This window comes from Carassius auratus, unplaced genomic scaffold (genome assembly GCF_003368295.1).
Source record: "Carassius auratus strain Wakin unplaced genomic scaffold, ASM336829v1 scaf_tig00014568, whole genome shotgun sequence".
Lineage (NCBI taxonomy): Eukaryota > Metazoa > Chordata > Actinopteri > Cypriniformes > Cyprinidae > Carassius > Carassius auratus.
This window is the reverse complement of record NW_020524509.1, coordinates 14649-33674: the sequence shown is the minus strand read 5'-3', so window position 1 is coordinate 33674 and position 19026 is coordinate 14649. Positions and strand designations below refer to the sequence as shown.

At 37.1% G+C, this 19026-nt stretch overlaps 1 protein-coding gene across 2 annotated transcripts; it reads left to right on the top strand.

The window, feature by feature from the left end:
* The first annotated feature begins 691 nt into the window (after window positions 1-691).
* On the top strand, window positions 692-18699 carry LOC113074410 (serine/threonine-protein kinase ULK1-like). Of its 2 annotated transcripts, none has more exons than XM_026247240.1 (28): window positions 692-1140; window positions 1254-1346; window positions 1629-1670; window positions 5500-5532; window positions 5801-5837; window positions 7227-7400; window positions 7703-7776; window positions 8412-8513; window positions 9718-9776; window positions 10503-10585; window positions 10706-10756; window positions 10851-10939; window positions 11246-11369; window positions 11466-11511; window positions 12489-12560; window positions 12824-12934; window positions 13039-13085; window positions 13603-13671; window positions 13795-13862; window positions 14542-14717; window positions 14885-14997; window positions 15186-15305; window positions 15420-15586; window positions 15982-16157; window positions 16284-16402; window positions 16528-16685; window positions 16790-16925; window positions 17146-18699. In XM_026247240.1, the coding sequence occupies exons 1-28, from the start codon at window positions 1051-1053 to the stop codon at window positions 17199-17201; spliced, it is 2685 nt and encodes an 894-aa protein (XP_026103025.1). In that variant the 5' UTR covers window positions 692-1050; the 3' UTR covers window positions 17202-18699. The 2 variants fall into 2 exon arrangements, with proteins under 2 accessions (XP_026103025.1, XP_026103024.1); XM_026247239.1 differs by having other exon boundaries at window positions 13747-13862.
* The last annotated feature ends 327 nt before the right edge of the window (window positions 18700-19026 follow it).

Below are 19026 nucleotides of genomic sequence, written 5' to 3'. Positions count from 1 at the left end.
TATCTTATTATCAATGTTGAAAACAGAAAGTTTTTTAGAAAGTTCTTAAGAAAACTTAATTCTTATATATAGCAAGGATTCATTAACTTAATATTTGAACTAGGCCTATCTGTTCATCAAGAATCTTGAAAAATTAAGTGTCACAATTTCTACCAATATAATAATAAAATAAAATAATATGTTGGGACAGGACCCCCTTATTAGGGTTTACTGTGATAGAAGGATTTCATATATGAACAGTGAGGCATAGAAACCGTACTGCTGACTGTCTTCACATGTAAAATAAAAAATGTTCATTTTCATTGTATTTGCCACATTATATTTAATATAATAATAAGTTTCTTGAGCACCAAATCATATAATAGCATTTTAGAATGATTTCTGGAGGAACATGTGAAACTGAAGACTGTCTGCTGAATATTCAGCTTTGCATCACAGTAATAAATTACATGTTAAAATATATTACAAAAGTAAACATTTAAAATGTGAATAATATTTGACAATATTTCTGATTTGAATTTTATTTTAAATTTAGCATATGTAGCCTTGGTCAGCGTAAGAAACTTTTTTCCCCAAAAAATATTTTTGACCAGTAGTGTGTATTTGTCCACACTGAAGTCAACATCGGTTCACGAGCTTGGCTTACGCATGCGCACATCAAGTCACTGGTGTGCCGACAGAGCGCTAGTGCGCATGCGTGTACTGCAAACGCAAGTTTCAAGCTTTGTTTGGCAAGTGCTGACGACCAAAACAGTATACGACTCTGAACCTGAGGCTTTTTCTGACAGTTCTCACATTTAGTACACTTTTGTACGCCTGGTGACATACTTTTGAACAAAGTTTTAACATTATTGGATCAAGATGACAGTGACTTTGTTTTTATTAACACGTAGGTAGCGATGCCGATCATGACCGAAGTGTCAGATTGTTTGGGTGCACAGCAGCGGAGGGGAAGCGATAGACGGGTCCTTTTCTTGGCGCACACACGGATCCCCCACACCCTGACCTCACACCTGTAGATTTACTGGGCAGATTTAAAGTCTGTACGCGATGGAAAGCGTTGGAAAATTCGAGTTCAACAGGAAGGACTTGATAGGACACGGCGCCTTTGCTGTGGTGTTCAAAGGAAGAAATAAACAGGTAACGCTAAGATGTTCACTTCAGATTACTGATGCCAGTTAAGATGCGGCTTTTTATGTGTGGAAAATTTCTCTTTACTATTGTCATAACGTAAACGATGTCTTTATTCACAGAAACATGATTTTGAAGTGGCGGTGAAATGCATAAACAAGAAAAACCTCGCCAAATCCCAGTCGCTCCTGGGAAAAGAAATCAGGATATTAAAGGTGAGCTTCGTAGTACACTTTGTATACACACAGTTTTGTTTGTTATACTTTAACTTAATGTATTTGTTTAGCTTTTAAATATCCGCAGATATATAGTAAACATTGCGGAACTCGACTTGTTGCTATCTGAAAGGCATCTAGTGTGGAGCAAACAACGTTTACGCTAGCTATTTATATAAACAGTGTAACTTAAAGGGTTTAGTGAATATCACCAGCTCCACAGAGAAGCAGGTGCTTCTCTGACTTCTGCTCGCTTATAAAGTGAATGTGTGTTTTCTCCAGGAGCTGAAACATGAGAACATTGTCAGTTTACTGGACTTTCAGGTATGTACCTACTAATTGTTTCTATGACTCGGGTAAATTTAGTTGTCGAGGTGTATTATAAGCCAGTTGTGTTATTTCAGGTGGTCTCTGTTCTGTTGAAACATACACAGCTTTTTTCAATGTTACTAAAGATATTTATAACTCGAATATCGCATGGCCCAGTGTTGATATTATGGCTACATTTCTCTTCGTCTGATTGGTTTAAACGTTAAGCCCCGCCCCTGACGCCACGCCCTATGTGCAATATATCAGTAGATTTAGCCATAGTGAATAGATGTGGGCTTTATATGACTCACCATGAGTGTTGATTTCATGTTGCATTCTCTTGCATCAGAAACCGTCGAATCATTATCTACATTTCAAACTAGACTCCATGAGAGGCACAGAAAATTAATCATCTTAAATATCTCTTGTGGCTAAAGTACTGTAAGTAAACAGACAAGAAACAATGGCAGGCATAGCAGGTGTCTATACGTCTGTTGAAGTATACACCTGACACCTGTGCATGCATTAGCCAGCACCTGCCAGCCCAGCACACCCGTTAAACTGCCTGTCTCTATCATTTGCATACAGAACAGACGTTGTCTGATGTAGGATACCCTTATCAATGTATTTAGTGAATAGGGGACAGGACTCCAGGCAGTCAGGCTGATCTGATGACAGACAGGTGGTTGTCTCAGGTGTGGAGAGATTAAGAAACACAACACATTGATTGTGTTGCACCTTCCATCCTGCGGTGTTGTGCTCTTGAGCGAGTATGACAGGTTTAGATTGTGTGTACTGTTAAAATACCAGAAGACAAAATAAAAGAACAAATGTATATATATATATATATATATATATATATATATATACATATATATATATATATATATACATATATATATATATATATATATATATATATATATATATATATATATATATATATATATATATATATATACAGTGGGGATCGAAAGTTTGGGCACCCCTTGCAGAATCTGTGAAAATATGAGTAAATTTCAAAAAATAAGAGAGTATATATAAGAGATATTGTACATAACATATTTTAACATTTATTCCACAAGACAAAAAAAATGCTGAAATTATTAAAATAACCCTACTCAAAAGTTTGGGAACCCTTGGTTCTTAGTACTGTGTTCTGTTACCTGATGATCCTCGACTGTCTTTCTGTTTTGTGATGGTTGTGCATGAGTCCCTTGTTTGTTCTGAACAGTTAAAATGAGCAGCGTTCTTCAGAAAAATCTTTAAGGTCCTGCAGATTCTTCAGTTTTCCAACATCTTTACATATTTGAACCCTTTCCAGCAGTGACTTTATGATTTTGAGATGCACCTTATCACACTGAGGACATCTGAGGCACTCAAACACAACTATTAAAAAGATTCAAACATTCACTGATGCTCCAGAAGGAAACAAGATGCATTAAGAGCTGGGGGTGAAAACTTTTACAAAACTTTTAAAAACTTTTAATTTTTAATAAATTAAAAATTTTAAATAAAACACAACATAATATTTACCTCTATGCCACTGACCGACAAAAGGAGAGTGTGTACAAGTTAATGTTTTGTTAAAAGATTTAAATATTAACTTAAGATTTCAGGGGGTGCTTTAAATATATCACAAGTCAAAGGGGTTCAGCTGACACAAAAGTTTGGAAATCTTGGATATAAATTAAGGTACAATGGCATCTAGTCCCAGATTGCTCTTTTAAATTGTAACTTTTCACTGAATTGCAGTTGAATGAACCACCCTGTGTAGTAAATCAAACTTCTCACCACAATATCCTCATAGAATGACTTGACAGTGGATGCACACTAATAATTCATGCTGACTCCATCATGCTTCACACACCATTAGAACTGGCACAGGTGCACTTGATGCTATTCAAGCCTGCAATTATAGGACCAGCCCCTTTAACTGGCTCCAGTATCAGTCTAATTTACATCTGGCCAGCACTTACAGGATTTGTCTTGAGTTTGTCCACCATCCAGCTGTACACACCGTGCTGTCAGGTGGATCCACTGCTTGGCGGCTGTCTGCTGAGCAGCTGATGGACCTGACAGCACAGTGTGCACAGGTGGATGGCGGCTGGCTTGCACGAAAGCAGAATAATAGCACAGGAAATAACACTTGTGCATAGTCAGTGAAACCCAACTCTCATCCCCCATATCACACTTGTGGAAACCTTTAACTTTGTTTTTTAAGCTTTGTTGTTTTAGTATTTGTTGTTTCAAAACTCCTTTGTATTGTGTGCTAATGGATCATAATGTTTTGACAGTCGTCTCCAGGGCCTGGTAAATATGTCTGCTCCGTAGCCCTGGGCAGGGCTTTACTTAGTTTACTTTGAATTACTGCTGATGGCCTGGTTTCATTTCTCACCGTTTCAATACACACACACACACACACACACACACACACATACAGGGGAAGCTTAGCTTAAAGCCTTTATCCATAATAATTGTGTAACACTTATAAAATTAGTTGTTACACAACTCTGAAGTCATAAGGAGGTTGTTATCTTTTATGAAACAATGTTTTTTTTGCTTGTGTAACATGCTATTTAAACAGACATGCTCACTAAAGCACTCTGCTCCCAGCAGACGGTCACGCCGGCCGGCTGCTGATCTGTTGTCAGTCAGCTGTGGGTAATAACACCTCCTGCTTCTGTCCTGACTTTGGCAACACGCAGGGCCTGTATGGACATCGGCCAAATGGGACTTTTGTTGCACAACAAGTGGGCCATGTAAATGCCTCATTCAAACCGGTCACCATGGCTCTTGGCCTGTGTGTGGACATATTGATTTGCTCCATTAAACTTTTCAGGAGCAGAATTTCCACAGTAAAATATACGGACATGAAGGGGTAACAAACCATCTAGAATCCACCTCAGGCTTGATTATGCAGGTTACAGAGTCAAAGGCCATTTTTTTATTTGGTTTCTCCTAGTCACTATTGCACTATAAGAGCCTCTCAGTAGTCTTGATCTGGTCAGTTAAGAGCATTTTGTGCACTGATTAGCATAAAAGCATAGTATCTTCGGTAGTCTGAGATAGAAATGTCTTTCAAACATGCTTGGTATACAGACAGGGGTTTGGAATATAGTCAAATATATTACTATTATTAAATGAACAGAAGGACATACACAAGATTCATCAATAATAATAATAATAATGAGAAGAAGAACTATTAATAATTGTTGTAATTATTCTAATTATTTTCTATGAATGTAAATATAGTTATTTTGTAATTGGTTTTGAATGTGTAATATTCATTTTAATAACCAATCTAAATTATAAAATATAATAATAATAATTATTATTATTATTTGGTAATGTTTTTTTCTTGTTATTACTTAATACTCATTTTACATTTATTTTAAATTTGTAACCGATATTGTAATTATGTGAAAACAACAATGAACCAAAAAAAAAAAAAAAAAAAATGTCAACCTCCTGTGCATGACATTTTCAGGCCCTACCTACCCATTAAAGTTTTCACAAATTATAAAAAATTAAACATACATACATGCATAAATCAAGCGCAGAGTGAGATATTTCTGTACCTGAAGGAGTGCATACAATCTAACCTGTCATGAAAAGCAGACACACATTGTGATTTGTGGCTATAATAACAGACTGTTCATAGAAAGCTTAGGTAAGTGAAGGCTTTGTATGATGAGTCAGTGTGAGTCAGTGACATCTGTTGTGAGTCCAGCCCGAGGTCTGTCCTCATCTAGACAATGAAGAGTTCGTGCCATGGCTGTCATATGGCATGTTGCTGGGTGTTGCATTAATATAATCAATTGTCACGTGTCTCTGTCTGCAGGAGATATCGGGATGTGTCTATCTTGTCATGGAGGTGAGTCAAGATGGCGAGCTGCACCTCTCACACACCCACTGTAAACCTTAAAAATAGACTTGTGAAGTAGAGAAAAAAGATCGGAGGTCAAATTTCACCTCCACTTGCAGGACGTCCTTTATGCTAAGCTTGATTCAAACCTCTCTGTTATTATTGTCAGCATAACGCCATTTGAAGCCCTTGTGCTATTGTGATTGCTCTTTATTTTAAAGAGAGTTTGTTTTGTGTTGACTGTACACTTACAGTGTTTGTCTGTCTCCTCTTACAGTACTGCAATGGAGGAGACCTGGCCGAATATTTACACTGTAAGTACACTAGCCTCATTTCAACCTGTCATCTGTACTGCACCATTAACTGTGCCACCGATTGCTAGTTGTTACAAATGAGGAAATTGTTATAACAGATCAGTAAATGGATAATTGTACAAGTGAGGCGTCTAATTTTTCCATGTTGTTATACCTGCTTGGTCTATTTCTGTAGCTGGTCAGAGTAGACATAGTTTAGGGCGGATTGTATTGTAGAACCTTCGGAGCAGCACCACAACAAAGATTTGAACCTGTCCTGTCTGCAGTTGTTGGCAAATTTAGATGCATCAAGAATACTAGCCAATAAAAGTAATATTTTTATTTCATGGGTGATATTGAAACTGTGTATTGTTTCATCGACATCATGAAAATGTAAATGCAAAAACCTAAAGCCAGCTACTCAAAGCAAAGTGAAAGTAAATTTAGGCATCACAACGTTGTAATGTACATGTTTAACTTTAATTTAAGCTTTACTTAAATTAACAAAAATATTCTGATAGTTTGAATGAATTTTAATAACCATGCTTAATAAATTGTCCTTCTGTGTCCTTTTTCGAATAACATTTTTGCGTTGATTATTAATCAACATCTTGTTGATTTACAAAAGGATGATGCATCTTAAAGTTATATAATAAAGACTGATTGTTGACAGAATTTTAGACCAATGTCAGTTTCTCGAAGGTTGAAGCCTTGAACTTTCTTTGGTTTTGGACTCGCTCTTGAAACTGCAGAGGCTTTTTCAGCAAACAAACAACTTGCCTGATCGTTCCAGAGAAAGATAATTCAGGACCTCTGAGAATGGCTTATTTCACACATGTGCTGCCACAAATAGAGCCCCTTTGGAAGTGGTCTCATCCGCACACAGCACACACACACTTCTACAGGGTTATAAACACATCTTCATCTAATCATGAAGATTCCAGAGTGGCTACATTTACCGTGTTTACGTTGGCCGCTCTTATTTTAAGCCGTCAGACTTTGTAGCGTTGTTAGGTCCCATGCCAGCCTCATCAGGGGTCATGTTTGCCTTCACCCGCTCACCTCTTGCCACAGACACACTGGCACAGAACCAAGATCCCCTGCTGAAACTCAAGCCCCAGCCTGACCTCATCCACCTGTCAGTCTGTTATCTGCCCTGTCCTGCAGTGGAAAAACATGGGGGCTAAAAATAAGACTTCATGAAACAAGCTTGTTTTGAGGGAAAGGACAGCAGTGACCTGGGGGGGTTGGGGGGATGGTTGTTGTGTTTGGTGGTGGATGTAAGCCAGACTTTTTGTTTGTGCTGGATGCCAACTCTTTGTAAACAGTGATGTAATATCCCACAATTTTAATCAGAATAATCCTATTCTGAAATTTAATCAGTTATTGCTCCTAACTCTTTCTCCATAGCTAAAGGCTCTCTGAGCGAGGACACGATCCGTGTGTTGCTGCAGCAGTTAGCGGGAGCCATGAGTGTTTTAAGGAGTAAAGGCATCGTCCATCGTGACCTGAAGCCCCAAAACATTCTCCTTTCATACAACACTGGGCGCAAGTCTAACCCCAACAACATCTGCATCAAACTGGGTGAGTGTGCTGGGTCAGAGTACACCTTCTACTGAAGGAAACGCAAAGACGGGTTTGAATCGGTTTGTACTGATTATTAGGCTATGCCATCGAGTTATCAGCTTTGGCAGTGCTTGGTTGTGGTGTTTTTGTTCTTGTGTTATGACTGCAGGTCTGTTTGCTCTTGTGTGTGACAGTGTCACTACATAGCTGAGTAAAGTCAAACAGCTGAAAGACACTCTTTAACTACGGAAACAAGTGCTCAAATTTAGTGTTTAGAACCATACATTGATTTTTGATTCTCTCTCCCTCTCTCTCTCCAGCTGATTTTGGCTTTGCACGGTATCTGCAGGGAAACACGATGGCTGCTACACTCTGTGGCTCTCCTATGTACATGGTGAGTGCTTGACTTTGTGTTTTATTTTGTCCAGATTCTCAGGAAAATTGGGCTGCATGACTTGGGGAAAGAAAAATCGAATTGCAATTTCAATTTAAAATGTGATAAGTATTAATAAAAGTAAGTAATTTTATTATTTTATTAAGGTATCAAGATTATATTATTATTACTTAATTAAATTATTAAGCAAAATAATAAATATGAATATTAATGAATATTATTTCAACTTTTCCCTGAAAGAGATGGTATTTAAGAAAAATAATAGTTTTATTTTACAGTCCAGCTGTATAATATTTATGGTCTTAATTTAGTTACTTTCAGTCAAACATCTTGAAGCTTCTCTTTGGTTTGCAACACTATGGGAAGATGTTAGCATGTATTGCATTCCCAAATGCATTGAACCGAGCTGCTCTGAGACACTGAAAACACCAGATCATGAGCTGCATGTGTGTAAAAGAACGTATTTTAGCTCTAAAATACATGGCCTTTATGGATTTCAGAATCCTGCAGCCCTACAGGAAATTTACAGTATATGTCACAATAAAGTGCTGCTTTTATTTATCAAAATAAAATAACCAAATATTAGATATTCAGACTGACTCTGTGTGACTTTCTGGTCTTGTTTATTTTTACAGGCTCCTGAGGTTATCATGTCACAGAGTTATGATGCCAAAGCTGACCTGTGGAGTGTAGGGACCATCATCTACCAGTGCTTGACTGGCAAAGCCCCATTTCAGGTACGTAACACAAACACACACACTGGCAACAACAGACTTGAGAGAGAAAGCATCTTTTCACCTGATATACACACTCACCTCGCTCCTTCATTTGTGGATGCTTCTGTGGTCAGGGCTTTAAGTTCTCCACTATATATTCTTGGACTTCCTCTTTAAACACTGTGGATCAATTTAATGGAAAAGTTCATTAAAAATAATAATCCTTTCATCATTTACTCATCATCATGTCTCTGGATTGCTTGAATTGCGAAAGTGCATTTGCCTGGCACCACTTAGATATTTATGCCCTGTAGAGTGTGAAACCTGATTGTGACATCTTACTGATAACAAAACCACATGCCTCTGCAACTACACACACCCTCTGGTTTACTAACAAACACTCTCCCCCATACATACACACATGCCCATTCACATGAGCGGCGTCCCTGTAGTTTCACTACCAGAACAGGTAGTTCTTCTTTTTTCTTTGTGATGATCATATTGCAAAATATGCATGTGTGTGTAGTTTGCTGCTGCAATACTTCCAGTGAATATTGCCACAGGCTGGTCATTAGTTTGTTATTAAAATTCAAAACACAATCCTGAAATGGTGACGTGCATGCCATTTAAGTATTGGATTCTTCCGCTAAGCTTTTAGCCAGGTGCTGCTGTTGTTAGCAGGGCTGATTTGTGGGTAAAGTTGACCAAGTTAACAGCTTCCAGAATCCAGATGGCTAACATGTGAACCCTGTTTGATCACACGGTCACAACCACATCTATTTATGGGCTTGTATTTTTAGCTTTTAGGAGTTGGTAATTTATTAAGAATTCTTGACAGTCCTGTAACGCAATGTCAGTCTGTGAATGGGTCAAGATGGGTCGCTGAGTTCATTTAGATCACTGTTGTCTCTACCCTAACCAGTGTGTTTATCTCCTCCTGCATGGAAATACTGCTTTAAGTGCTTGTTCCTGCAGCCATTAGAAAGCCTTTATGATTTGTAGAAACAGACGAAAGCTCAAGCTTAAGATTTAATCTCAGACCTTGAAAAAGTGTGTTTACATCCCAAACAGCCGGAGTTTACAAAGATGAATGCAGTTATACCATGTGATGAACTGCTCAGTTCTCACCACAGGCTATAACTCAGCATTGTCCATAAAAATTGTGCAGATGATCAAAAAGTTACAATCCTGTCAATAAAATTCTTCTATGTAAAATCATTTCCAGGCGAATACTCCTCAGGAACTGCGGCAGTTCTATGAAAGAAACCGGAGCCTGAGTCCCAGGTAAGTGACCCTGAGGACTGTATGTTAGTCATCAGTCAACATGATCCAGTTTAGTTTGGCCACAACAGGCGCAAAGGTCCCTGGTGTCATAAATCTGACAACTTCAGCTTACCTTTCAAAACCTGTCTGGGGTTGGGGAGATTTGTTTTCAAGAGAATAATACGTTTGTTCGGGAATAACGAAACTGATCGAAAGTGACAGGAAAGACACTTTTCTGATGTTACAGAAGATTTCGGTTTCAGATAAATGATATCGTTTTCTTTTCATGATCTTTCTGTTCATATACGGAGATGTATCTGCGTCAAATCAAGCATATCGTAATGATATTGAGGTCCGGAGAAATGGCTTCTGAAAATTCAGCTATTCAGCTGTATTTAAAAGTCATTTAAAATTCAGAATATTACTATTTTTACCATGTATTTTAATCAAATAAATGCTGTGCTGGTGAGCATAATTATAAATCAACCCCAAACGTTTAAACAGTAGTGTACCATAGCTCGTAGTTGTATGTTTTGTTGATAAAACCCCCACAGGATGCTTCTTTTCTATCATTGTTTTTCCACATTTCATTCCTTTCCATCATTCGTGAAGTTTTATTTATATATGTACACTGTTGCAATTTTGTAAGGCATGAGTATGACTTTTCTTTTAGTTTTTTTACTTTGTTAGCTCAAAGAGCTCTTGCACGACCGTATAAACATGTGACCATGTGATTGCTTTTCCCAGGATTCCACGAGAAACCTCCAGTCACCTCAGGCACCTTCTACTTGGGTTGCTGCAGAGGAACCATAAGGAGCGCATGGACTTCGGTCAGTGGACAGACGTGCACAATCACACACTTGACTTTACAACTCTCATTAGCAAATCATAAACTCAGGCATTGTATCTCAAGGAATTGATCATAATAAAGGGATCATGGTCTATTCTAGATGAATTTTTCCACCATCCTTTCCTGGAGTCTAGTACATCTATGAAGAAATGTAAGTAAGATTGTGATGTACATCACTTTGTTTATCCAAATCTGCTGTAGTTTTGGTTGCAGCAAGATTTCAGTTTGTTCATTTATATTCTTAGCCTCTCCAGTGCCCATGCCCACCTATCCCAGCTCTGCCTCTGGGAGCTCCAGCAGCGGTTCCTCAACCTCTCGCCTCACTCCTACTCAGGTACCACAATAACAGCACATGATGCATGATTTTTAGGATCTCTTTGGGGTGTTCTGTGATATTCATGCTCCATATATAGTGAATACAGTAGCATATAACTACACTACCATTCAAAAGTTTAAGGTCAGTGTTTAGAAATTCATACTTTTATCCTGCAAGGATGCATTTAAGTGATCTAAAGTGACACTAAAGATATTTATAATGTTATAGAAGATTTCTATTTCAAAGAAATGCTGTTCTTTTGAACTTTCTATTCATTAAAGAGTCCTTTTGAACAGTAATGTATATGACATTTTTTCGTGACAGTCTGAAACTGAAGCTCCGAGGCTCCTCCCTCAAACTAACCCCACACCATCTCCAGGTTCCCTGCTCAAAGACTCCTCTTCCTCAGACTCTGATGACTTTGTAATGGTACCTGCTCAGTTCACCAGTAAGATGAGCTTTCTCACGCTTTGACCTATTTTTTGTAACAGGCAAAACTGCTTATTTGCACAAATACTAAATCTCAATCTGATAACTCTTGCAGGTGAACTAGTCGGTGCTGGAGGGCAGGACAGTCTGATGCGCAGCGGGTAAGTGGGTTAACATTTTTTCCATGCCTTTAAGTGTTAAAGTGACAGGGCTCACACACATAGCATATACAGTCACATGTGGCATGCTCCTCATCTGTAGCCTGTATATTCATATAACACACATGCACAGAAGAATTATGTTTCTGCACTTCATATAACGGTTTGCATGCTTGCCAACATGTCACTTGTCATGAATATTCATTTTAAGGGTGTCAGTTGACCTTTTGGTCTGCTGACCATTTGTATGGTTCTGTGAAAAGGGCTGTTTACGCACACTTGTGCAAAGAAAGGGGGAAGACCTTACAGTCTAAGACAGCAAATATCACTTATTTTAACCTGCTTGTCTGTCAACTTATGCATTTGTGACCTAGTTATGCATTTGTGACCTAGTTTTAAACTACCGTTCAGAAGTTTCACTTTTTTTTTTAGGGAGTCTCTTATGAACATTAAGATTGTAATGATTAAAATACTGTAAAACAGTAATAGTGTGAAAAATAAAATAGGTTTTTATACTTTTTTTTTTTTTTTTTTACAAAACATTTAATTTACTCCTGTGTTTTAGACATGTATGAACAATTATTTTGCAAATCCATCTGAATCAAGATTTTAATCACAAATAGCCACAAAATCAGTATTGTTACTGTATTGTTTACTAAAATTGCTATTACATTTTTTTAAAGGTTAATTAAATAAAGAGATATTTTCCATTTAAATTAAAAAGCTAAAGGTATAATTTATATATATTTAACAAACTAAATTCAAACTTAATTTATTATTTTTTTAATGTTTTAATTGAAATTCATTTAAAACTGAATTGAAAATGACTTAATTTACCTCTGTGATGCTCAAAATGAGCATCAGAGACTTCTTTCAGAAACATTAAGATATCTTACAAACCCAGATTTTGAAACAGTGTTGTAATTATACAGCTGAATGGTTGAAACATAACTGTGTACATGTCTTTGTATTATTTCTAGAAGCTTACTGATAGGAGTGGGTCAGACGCCAACATCCTCCCCATCTGTCAGAGCCTCCCCAAGCCCTTCCAGGTACTGTGTGTGTTTTAGTATGGAGATTAGCATTTAATACTGCAGAGACTGTAAAAACATAACACACTCTCTCTTAATGCGAGCAGCTCACATTAACAATAGGCTTTGTTTGCATGTGTGAAGTGAGAGACAGCTGTCTGAGTTAACGTGACTGGAGAAAGCGGGAATTCTAGAGATGAAAGTAATTCACAGACCACCAGGGAACAAATGGTTTAAATGTATGTTTGTGGCAATCACTCCTCTCTCACATTTTTTCTTTCTAGGCCTCTGGAGTCCTGTGGCAGTAGTTACGCTCAGTCCGTGCCTGTTCCTGTGCCGACACAAAAACACAACTACCAGAGGATGGAGCAGAATCTAGTGTCAGTGTCTGACAGGTTGAGATTATTTCTATTTCACTCTCTCTGACATAATTTACATACATATATGCATTAATGCATTTGTTTTTCCCTAATGCATTCTCATATTTCTCTAATTTCAGGACAGCAGAATCAGGAGGATCCAGACCATATCTTCCCTCCCCACAGGGTAAATAAAGCAGCTCTCTTGCAGACCTGTGTGTTGATTTGCATACTTCACTAATTGAGGAAGAGACTCTAACTGTAGTTTTAGTAGGAAGCTACAAATAACAGACATCTTATGCAAATCCGTCTGAATCAAAATCGTTTTTTTGAAAACACATTAACACAGTTATGGAGATCAGATCAGTGTTGTTTATGTTTACATACAATATAATTATTAAATTAAAAATGGTTGTCTCGCCAGCAAACTGATAAAAAATTACAAACTTCTAAATCTAAAACTCAAAAAAAAAAAAAAAGATTACGGCTATATATAAATGTTATATGAATAATAGATATTTACTAAAATTAAAATGATATTAAAAATATACAGAAAAAGCTCAGGGTTTTATTCAAAATATCTGTAAATACATATAAACCATACTAAGATGACAAAGGTATAAATTCATTGTACAAAGGTGAGGAGCTGTGTGTTTTTGTAGATCATATAGAAGATACTGATGTGTTGTCTGTTCCTTTTTCAGTGGGAAATGTTCCTGAAAGACACAATCAGCCTGAACCTGTTGGCAGCAGGACAGGGTTGCATACTGCAGGTAAAATACCATTTCACTGCATATCAATTGGAGTTTTTTAAGATTTCTTATTCTAATTTTCCAATTGTCTCTCAGATGTGTATAAACAGCCAGGTCAGGTCTCACCTCTCTTTAACATCACAGCCATGGACAAAAAACAAACCCACAGACTCCGGGGTCATCGGCACAATCCAGAATCAGCTGTGCACAGAGTGAGTAACTATAGCATAGCATAGCATAACATAACATAACATAAAAACAGCTCCATCTCCATAGTCATTAGATTTAACACAGGGCTATATATAAAAGATGATTGCATTTAAAACGCATTCATCTGATTATTTCGCCAGTTATTTAGGTATGAAATTGTTATAATTTTTTTTAAGGAAATTAATACTTTTTTTCCAGTGAAGATGCATTATATTGATCAGAAGAGACTGTAAATGTATTTATAATATTACACAGAAAAAAAAAATAAAAAAAAAATAAAAAAAAAATATATATATATATATATATATATATATATATATATATATACATATATATATATATATATATATATATATATATATATATATATATATATATATATATATATATATATATAATAAAAAAATATATATATAATTTTTTTTTTTTTTTTTTTTTATAAATTCTGTGCTTTTTGACCTTTTATTTATTTAAAGGATCCTGGAAAAAAAAAAAAACGTATCACGGCTTCCACAAAAATTTTAAGCAGCACAACTGTTTTCAACATTGATAATAGTATTAAGAACAGTTTATTGAGCAGCAAAGAAGCATTTTAGAACGATTTCTGAAGGATCATGTGACACTGAAGACTGGAGTAATGATGCTGAAAATTCAGTTTCATGTGACTACATTTCATTTCAGTGGGATTTGGGTCGGCGAGCCATCTCTGGTCAAACCCCAAGTACAGCGTTGGTTCAGAGAGGCCTGGTCACTCGCAACAAGACCATGTCTGACCTGAATGATCTGGCACAGTACCCGGCTACAGGGCCCCGCGTGCCACTTCTCTGGCCAGCGGAAAGAAGGGACACCGTCAAAAGGTATCAAATCAACTTGGCTTTCGTTGAGGGTGAAGAAAGCTTATGATGCAGTAATGATGATAATTTAAATTTTAATGGTCAGCGCTGGAATCACTGCTGTGATATGATTGCTGTTAGATGAGTTTGTTCCCTAGAGCTGTGTTTATGGGTCATCTGTGTTGTTGTAGGTCAGTAAGTACTGGCCGTCTCTCAGATAAGCTGCTGAAGGCTGTGTTTGGACATCAGTTTGACAGGGGCAGCTGTGAGAGCTTAAATTCAGACAAACTCATGGACACAACAGGTAGAGCTCTTGGGGTTTTTTTTATCTTATCCAGTAATCTCAAATTACTAGAACATTTATTAATATGTTGTGGAAATTCATTGATATGTTTTGTTCATATCTGCAGTTAGTCATAGATAATGTTTAAAAAAATTCCATGCTGTTTGAAATGGCATTGAGTCCTGATCTCTCTCTATCTCTCTCTCTAGCACCCCCTGGTGTCGGTGATGGCACAGAACCAGGCTCAGGCAGTCCTCCTGGGGTTGTGTTCACGCTGGGCTCTCCTGGACACACACCTCCTCACGCCACTCGACCTAGACGCTTCTCAGGTGAGACTTCCATGATTTTTCTTCATGAGATTGAAACACGTGTATTATATTTGCATGTTATTGAATATGTTGTGCTCACAATGTTTCTTCAATTCACCACATCTGCTGTTGAAGTGGGCACTCCCAGCCCAACAAGCCCTAGCTGGACCTACGGTCATTTGCACGAGGCTTACAGCTCACCTGATAGTCTGCGATATGGTTACACCGATGCCATGACAACAAACCTATGTGAGGGTGTGGCTTTTGTGCCACCTGAACTGCCAGAGGAGACGCTCATGGAGGTAAAATAATTAGGCTATACATTATGTATGAAGGATATGGTCTTTTAGACTGTCAGCCAGATAGTTATCATATTTAAAAAAAAAAAGGATGACCAAGATGGTCTTGGATCATTCTGAAGGGGTTTTGTAACATTAGAAATGGATTACTAACATTTCTTAAACATTTTTAATCTGTTTTCATGCATTATTGCTGAATAAAAGTACTAATTCATAATAAAAAACAACAACTTCTGACCCCAAACTTTGGAAGTTGTAGCGTATATGACCATAGAGTTTCATTATTGACCAATCGGAACTGAGTAAACTATTTTATTGTCGTTATTGTGGCACCTGGTATTATGTGTTTTATTGAAAGTTAAATTCAGAATGTGATGTCTACCTCTTCTTCACCACAGGAGGTGCATACTGACTTGCTGAGCCAGCTGCGCTTTATTTTAGCCTTTGCCCACTGCATCACAGAGGTCGCTGGCACAAAGGGCAGTGGGATTGACAGGAATATGACACTTGATGCTTCATTCTTAGAGCAGAGCCTGGTGGCCGACCAGATCAGCCTGCTGAGCCGTGAGTGGAGGTGAGATACGACTCAGTCACATATGTAAACACACACACACACACACACACACACACACAGATTTTATGTGTGAAGTCTGTGGCATGTATTCTATACACTGTGAGTGATGTACACATGTGTATGTAGCTCTGCAGAGCAGCTGGTCCTCTATATGAAGTGTGCTGAACTGCTGTCCTCTGCGCTTCACACAGCCATGGCTGGAATCAAAGAAGGCAAACTCTACCCATCAGGATCTGTCAAACAAGGTACATCATAGAAAGTTAGAAAACTAGAAACAGCCTTTATATAAAATAGAAATTGTATGTGTTGCATTTGATCAATTAAAAATTGCATCTACTATAATTAAGACATTCATTTTTTGTCCTTGCAGTAGTACGTAGGCTGAACGAGATGTATAAGAAGAGTGTGAACTCCTGCCGTTCTCTCACTGAGAAACTCCAGCTCTTCTTCAGCAGCAAACAAAGACTCATGGACCGCATCAACAGCATTACTGCCGAGAGACTCATCTACACACACACCATTCAGATGGTATGAACATAAACGCATTGTGTTTCTTATAATATGAGGAGAAACATATGAGTATCGTATCACTAATACAGAATATGAATTGCATTACTTTCTTATGTGATTAGATACAGACAGCAGCGCTGGACGAGATGTTTCGTCAGGGAGAAACATCTGTAGAGCGATACCATAAAGCCTTACTGCTGATGGAGGGTCTGTCCTTAATTATTACAGAGACCGCAGATCTAAACAGTGTCAACAAATGTAAGCATGATACGCATAGACTACCGTTCAAAAGTTTGGGGAAAGAAATTAATCCATGCATTAATGTGATCAATAAAGACATTTATGATAAGACAAAAGATTTCTATTTCAAGGATGGATTGATGGAAAGGGACAATTTTTAAAATCTATTCAAATATAAAACAGTCATTTAAATTTTTAAAAATATGAATGACTAATCTCTGAGTTTGTCTGTCTGTAGGTAAACAGTGTATTGAGCGGCGGCTCTCCTCCCTTCAGCCCCAAGGATGTGTGTGATGAACCCTCGTTGATTTTGCTCGGCATCAAACCCACAACGTCTACATCTCATTTCATCCCAGCTGCCATTTGAAATTCTGTAAGAGGAAGAACTCACACTCACCCACTCATTAAAAATGTGATACTTGGCTTCCAAAGCCAAAAAAAAAGATGAGAAAAGACTTTTTATAATAGACAGAGATGAAATCTCTATTGATATATGCATATATAAACAAAAGCAACATTTGCAGACTTAAACATCTATTTTGTTCACTATAAAAGAATATTGAGTGAATCAAGACGGCATCATTGTTTGAATAGATGTCATGTTTAAATGCTTTGACATCTGAATCTACACTAATGCATGATGGCACTTCCTCAGAGATGAATTTAATCTTAGCACTACAATGTTAAAGTCAGTGTTTAAAAATGAGTCTGAATGAGTAACAGCTCGAATGCTTTTCATTTTGTCGTACTAAAACATGACTGTAGCATTAGTCTCCTGAAGTTACATGGAATGGTTCTGTTTTTGATGGACTTATTCTGCATGTTTTTGCATGATTCTGAGGAAATTATAGTTATCTGCTGTATCTTTAGGGAATTCATAATAATGACTGATAATTAAACATCTGTGGACACCGAACCGTTGCTAAAATAGCAGCCGGTGGTGGATGTGTAGTATTCAGTGTTACATCTGTAAGGCTTAAATGTGGCAATTGACCAAAATTGTGGCAAACCTTTGTAGACCTACTGATAAAGACTGTCATATGTTGTCATATGAGGTTGGAAAAGAGTACTTGAGATTTGTATTATATTGACAATCATACTGTTATTCATGTATGTGTGTGTGTGTGTGTGTGATACAGCGAAGCACTTTATAAACTCTTTTGCCTTCTGGATGCCTGAAAAGAACCACTGCAGAGACAAGCCTAATGGCTCATTTCGGGTTAATTAACACCTGAAAGTCAAATGAAATGCAATACAAAGACAGTCAAATGCAAAGACAGTCAGTATCTTGTGTGTAGCATTTTATATTTATCTGTTTTAGCTGTCCTTCTGAAAGTGGTGTTTTAGGTTTCAGTTTGCTTGCTGGGATGACTAGGTCTTTAGTTTTTGTAGTGATTTGATTGTGCCTTAAATACCTAGCTTGTTTAATCTCACCGGACGCTCAGAGACTTACAATCTGTTATACTTCCAGCATTTCATGTCATATTCATTTCTTGCACTATTTTTGCATTTTCCAACAGGGATAACTCTAAAGGTGTTTTTAACTTGAATGATACAAAGTTTCATATCAAGGTTTTTTTTAATGCAATTAGTCAGAATTTTGTAGAATGGTTGTGATGAATGTGCACTCTGTTAAATTGAGGACAATGAACTATTTTGTATATGTTGTTACAGTATTTGTGTTTTCTGGTGTTTTTGTCTTTTTATTTCCATTCACAAAGCCTAAATGTAAAATATGTTCAGAATGCATGTGGTATGGTTGTGTGTACTTGAATAAATTTCACTTTTATATGTACTTTGTGTATGTTGAGTAATTTCAAAATATGCTATGAAAATTCTTGTCTATAAACAGTAACTGGAATTGTGGGCCTAGAATTAACTAAAAAAAAAAAATCCCTGTAATAATAGTGGAAACGTTAAAAGATTTTACTTTGCCAAGATTTTAAGGCATTAAATATGTGTGTTAGGGCTACTTCATATGGATTAATTACACATAATTGCGCATAATTAATACATTCTCATAATCAATCATGCAAACTAGTAACTCGTTCTGTAGCGCTGCAAGAAAACCCATAGACAGTAAAAAAGAAAAAAAACAAAAAAAAAACGAAGGGAAGCA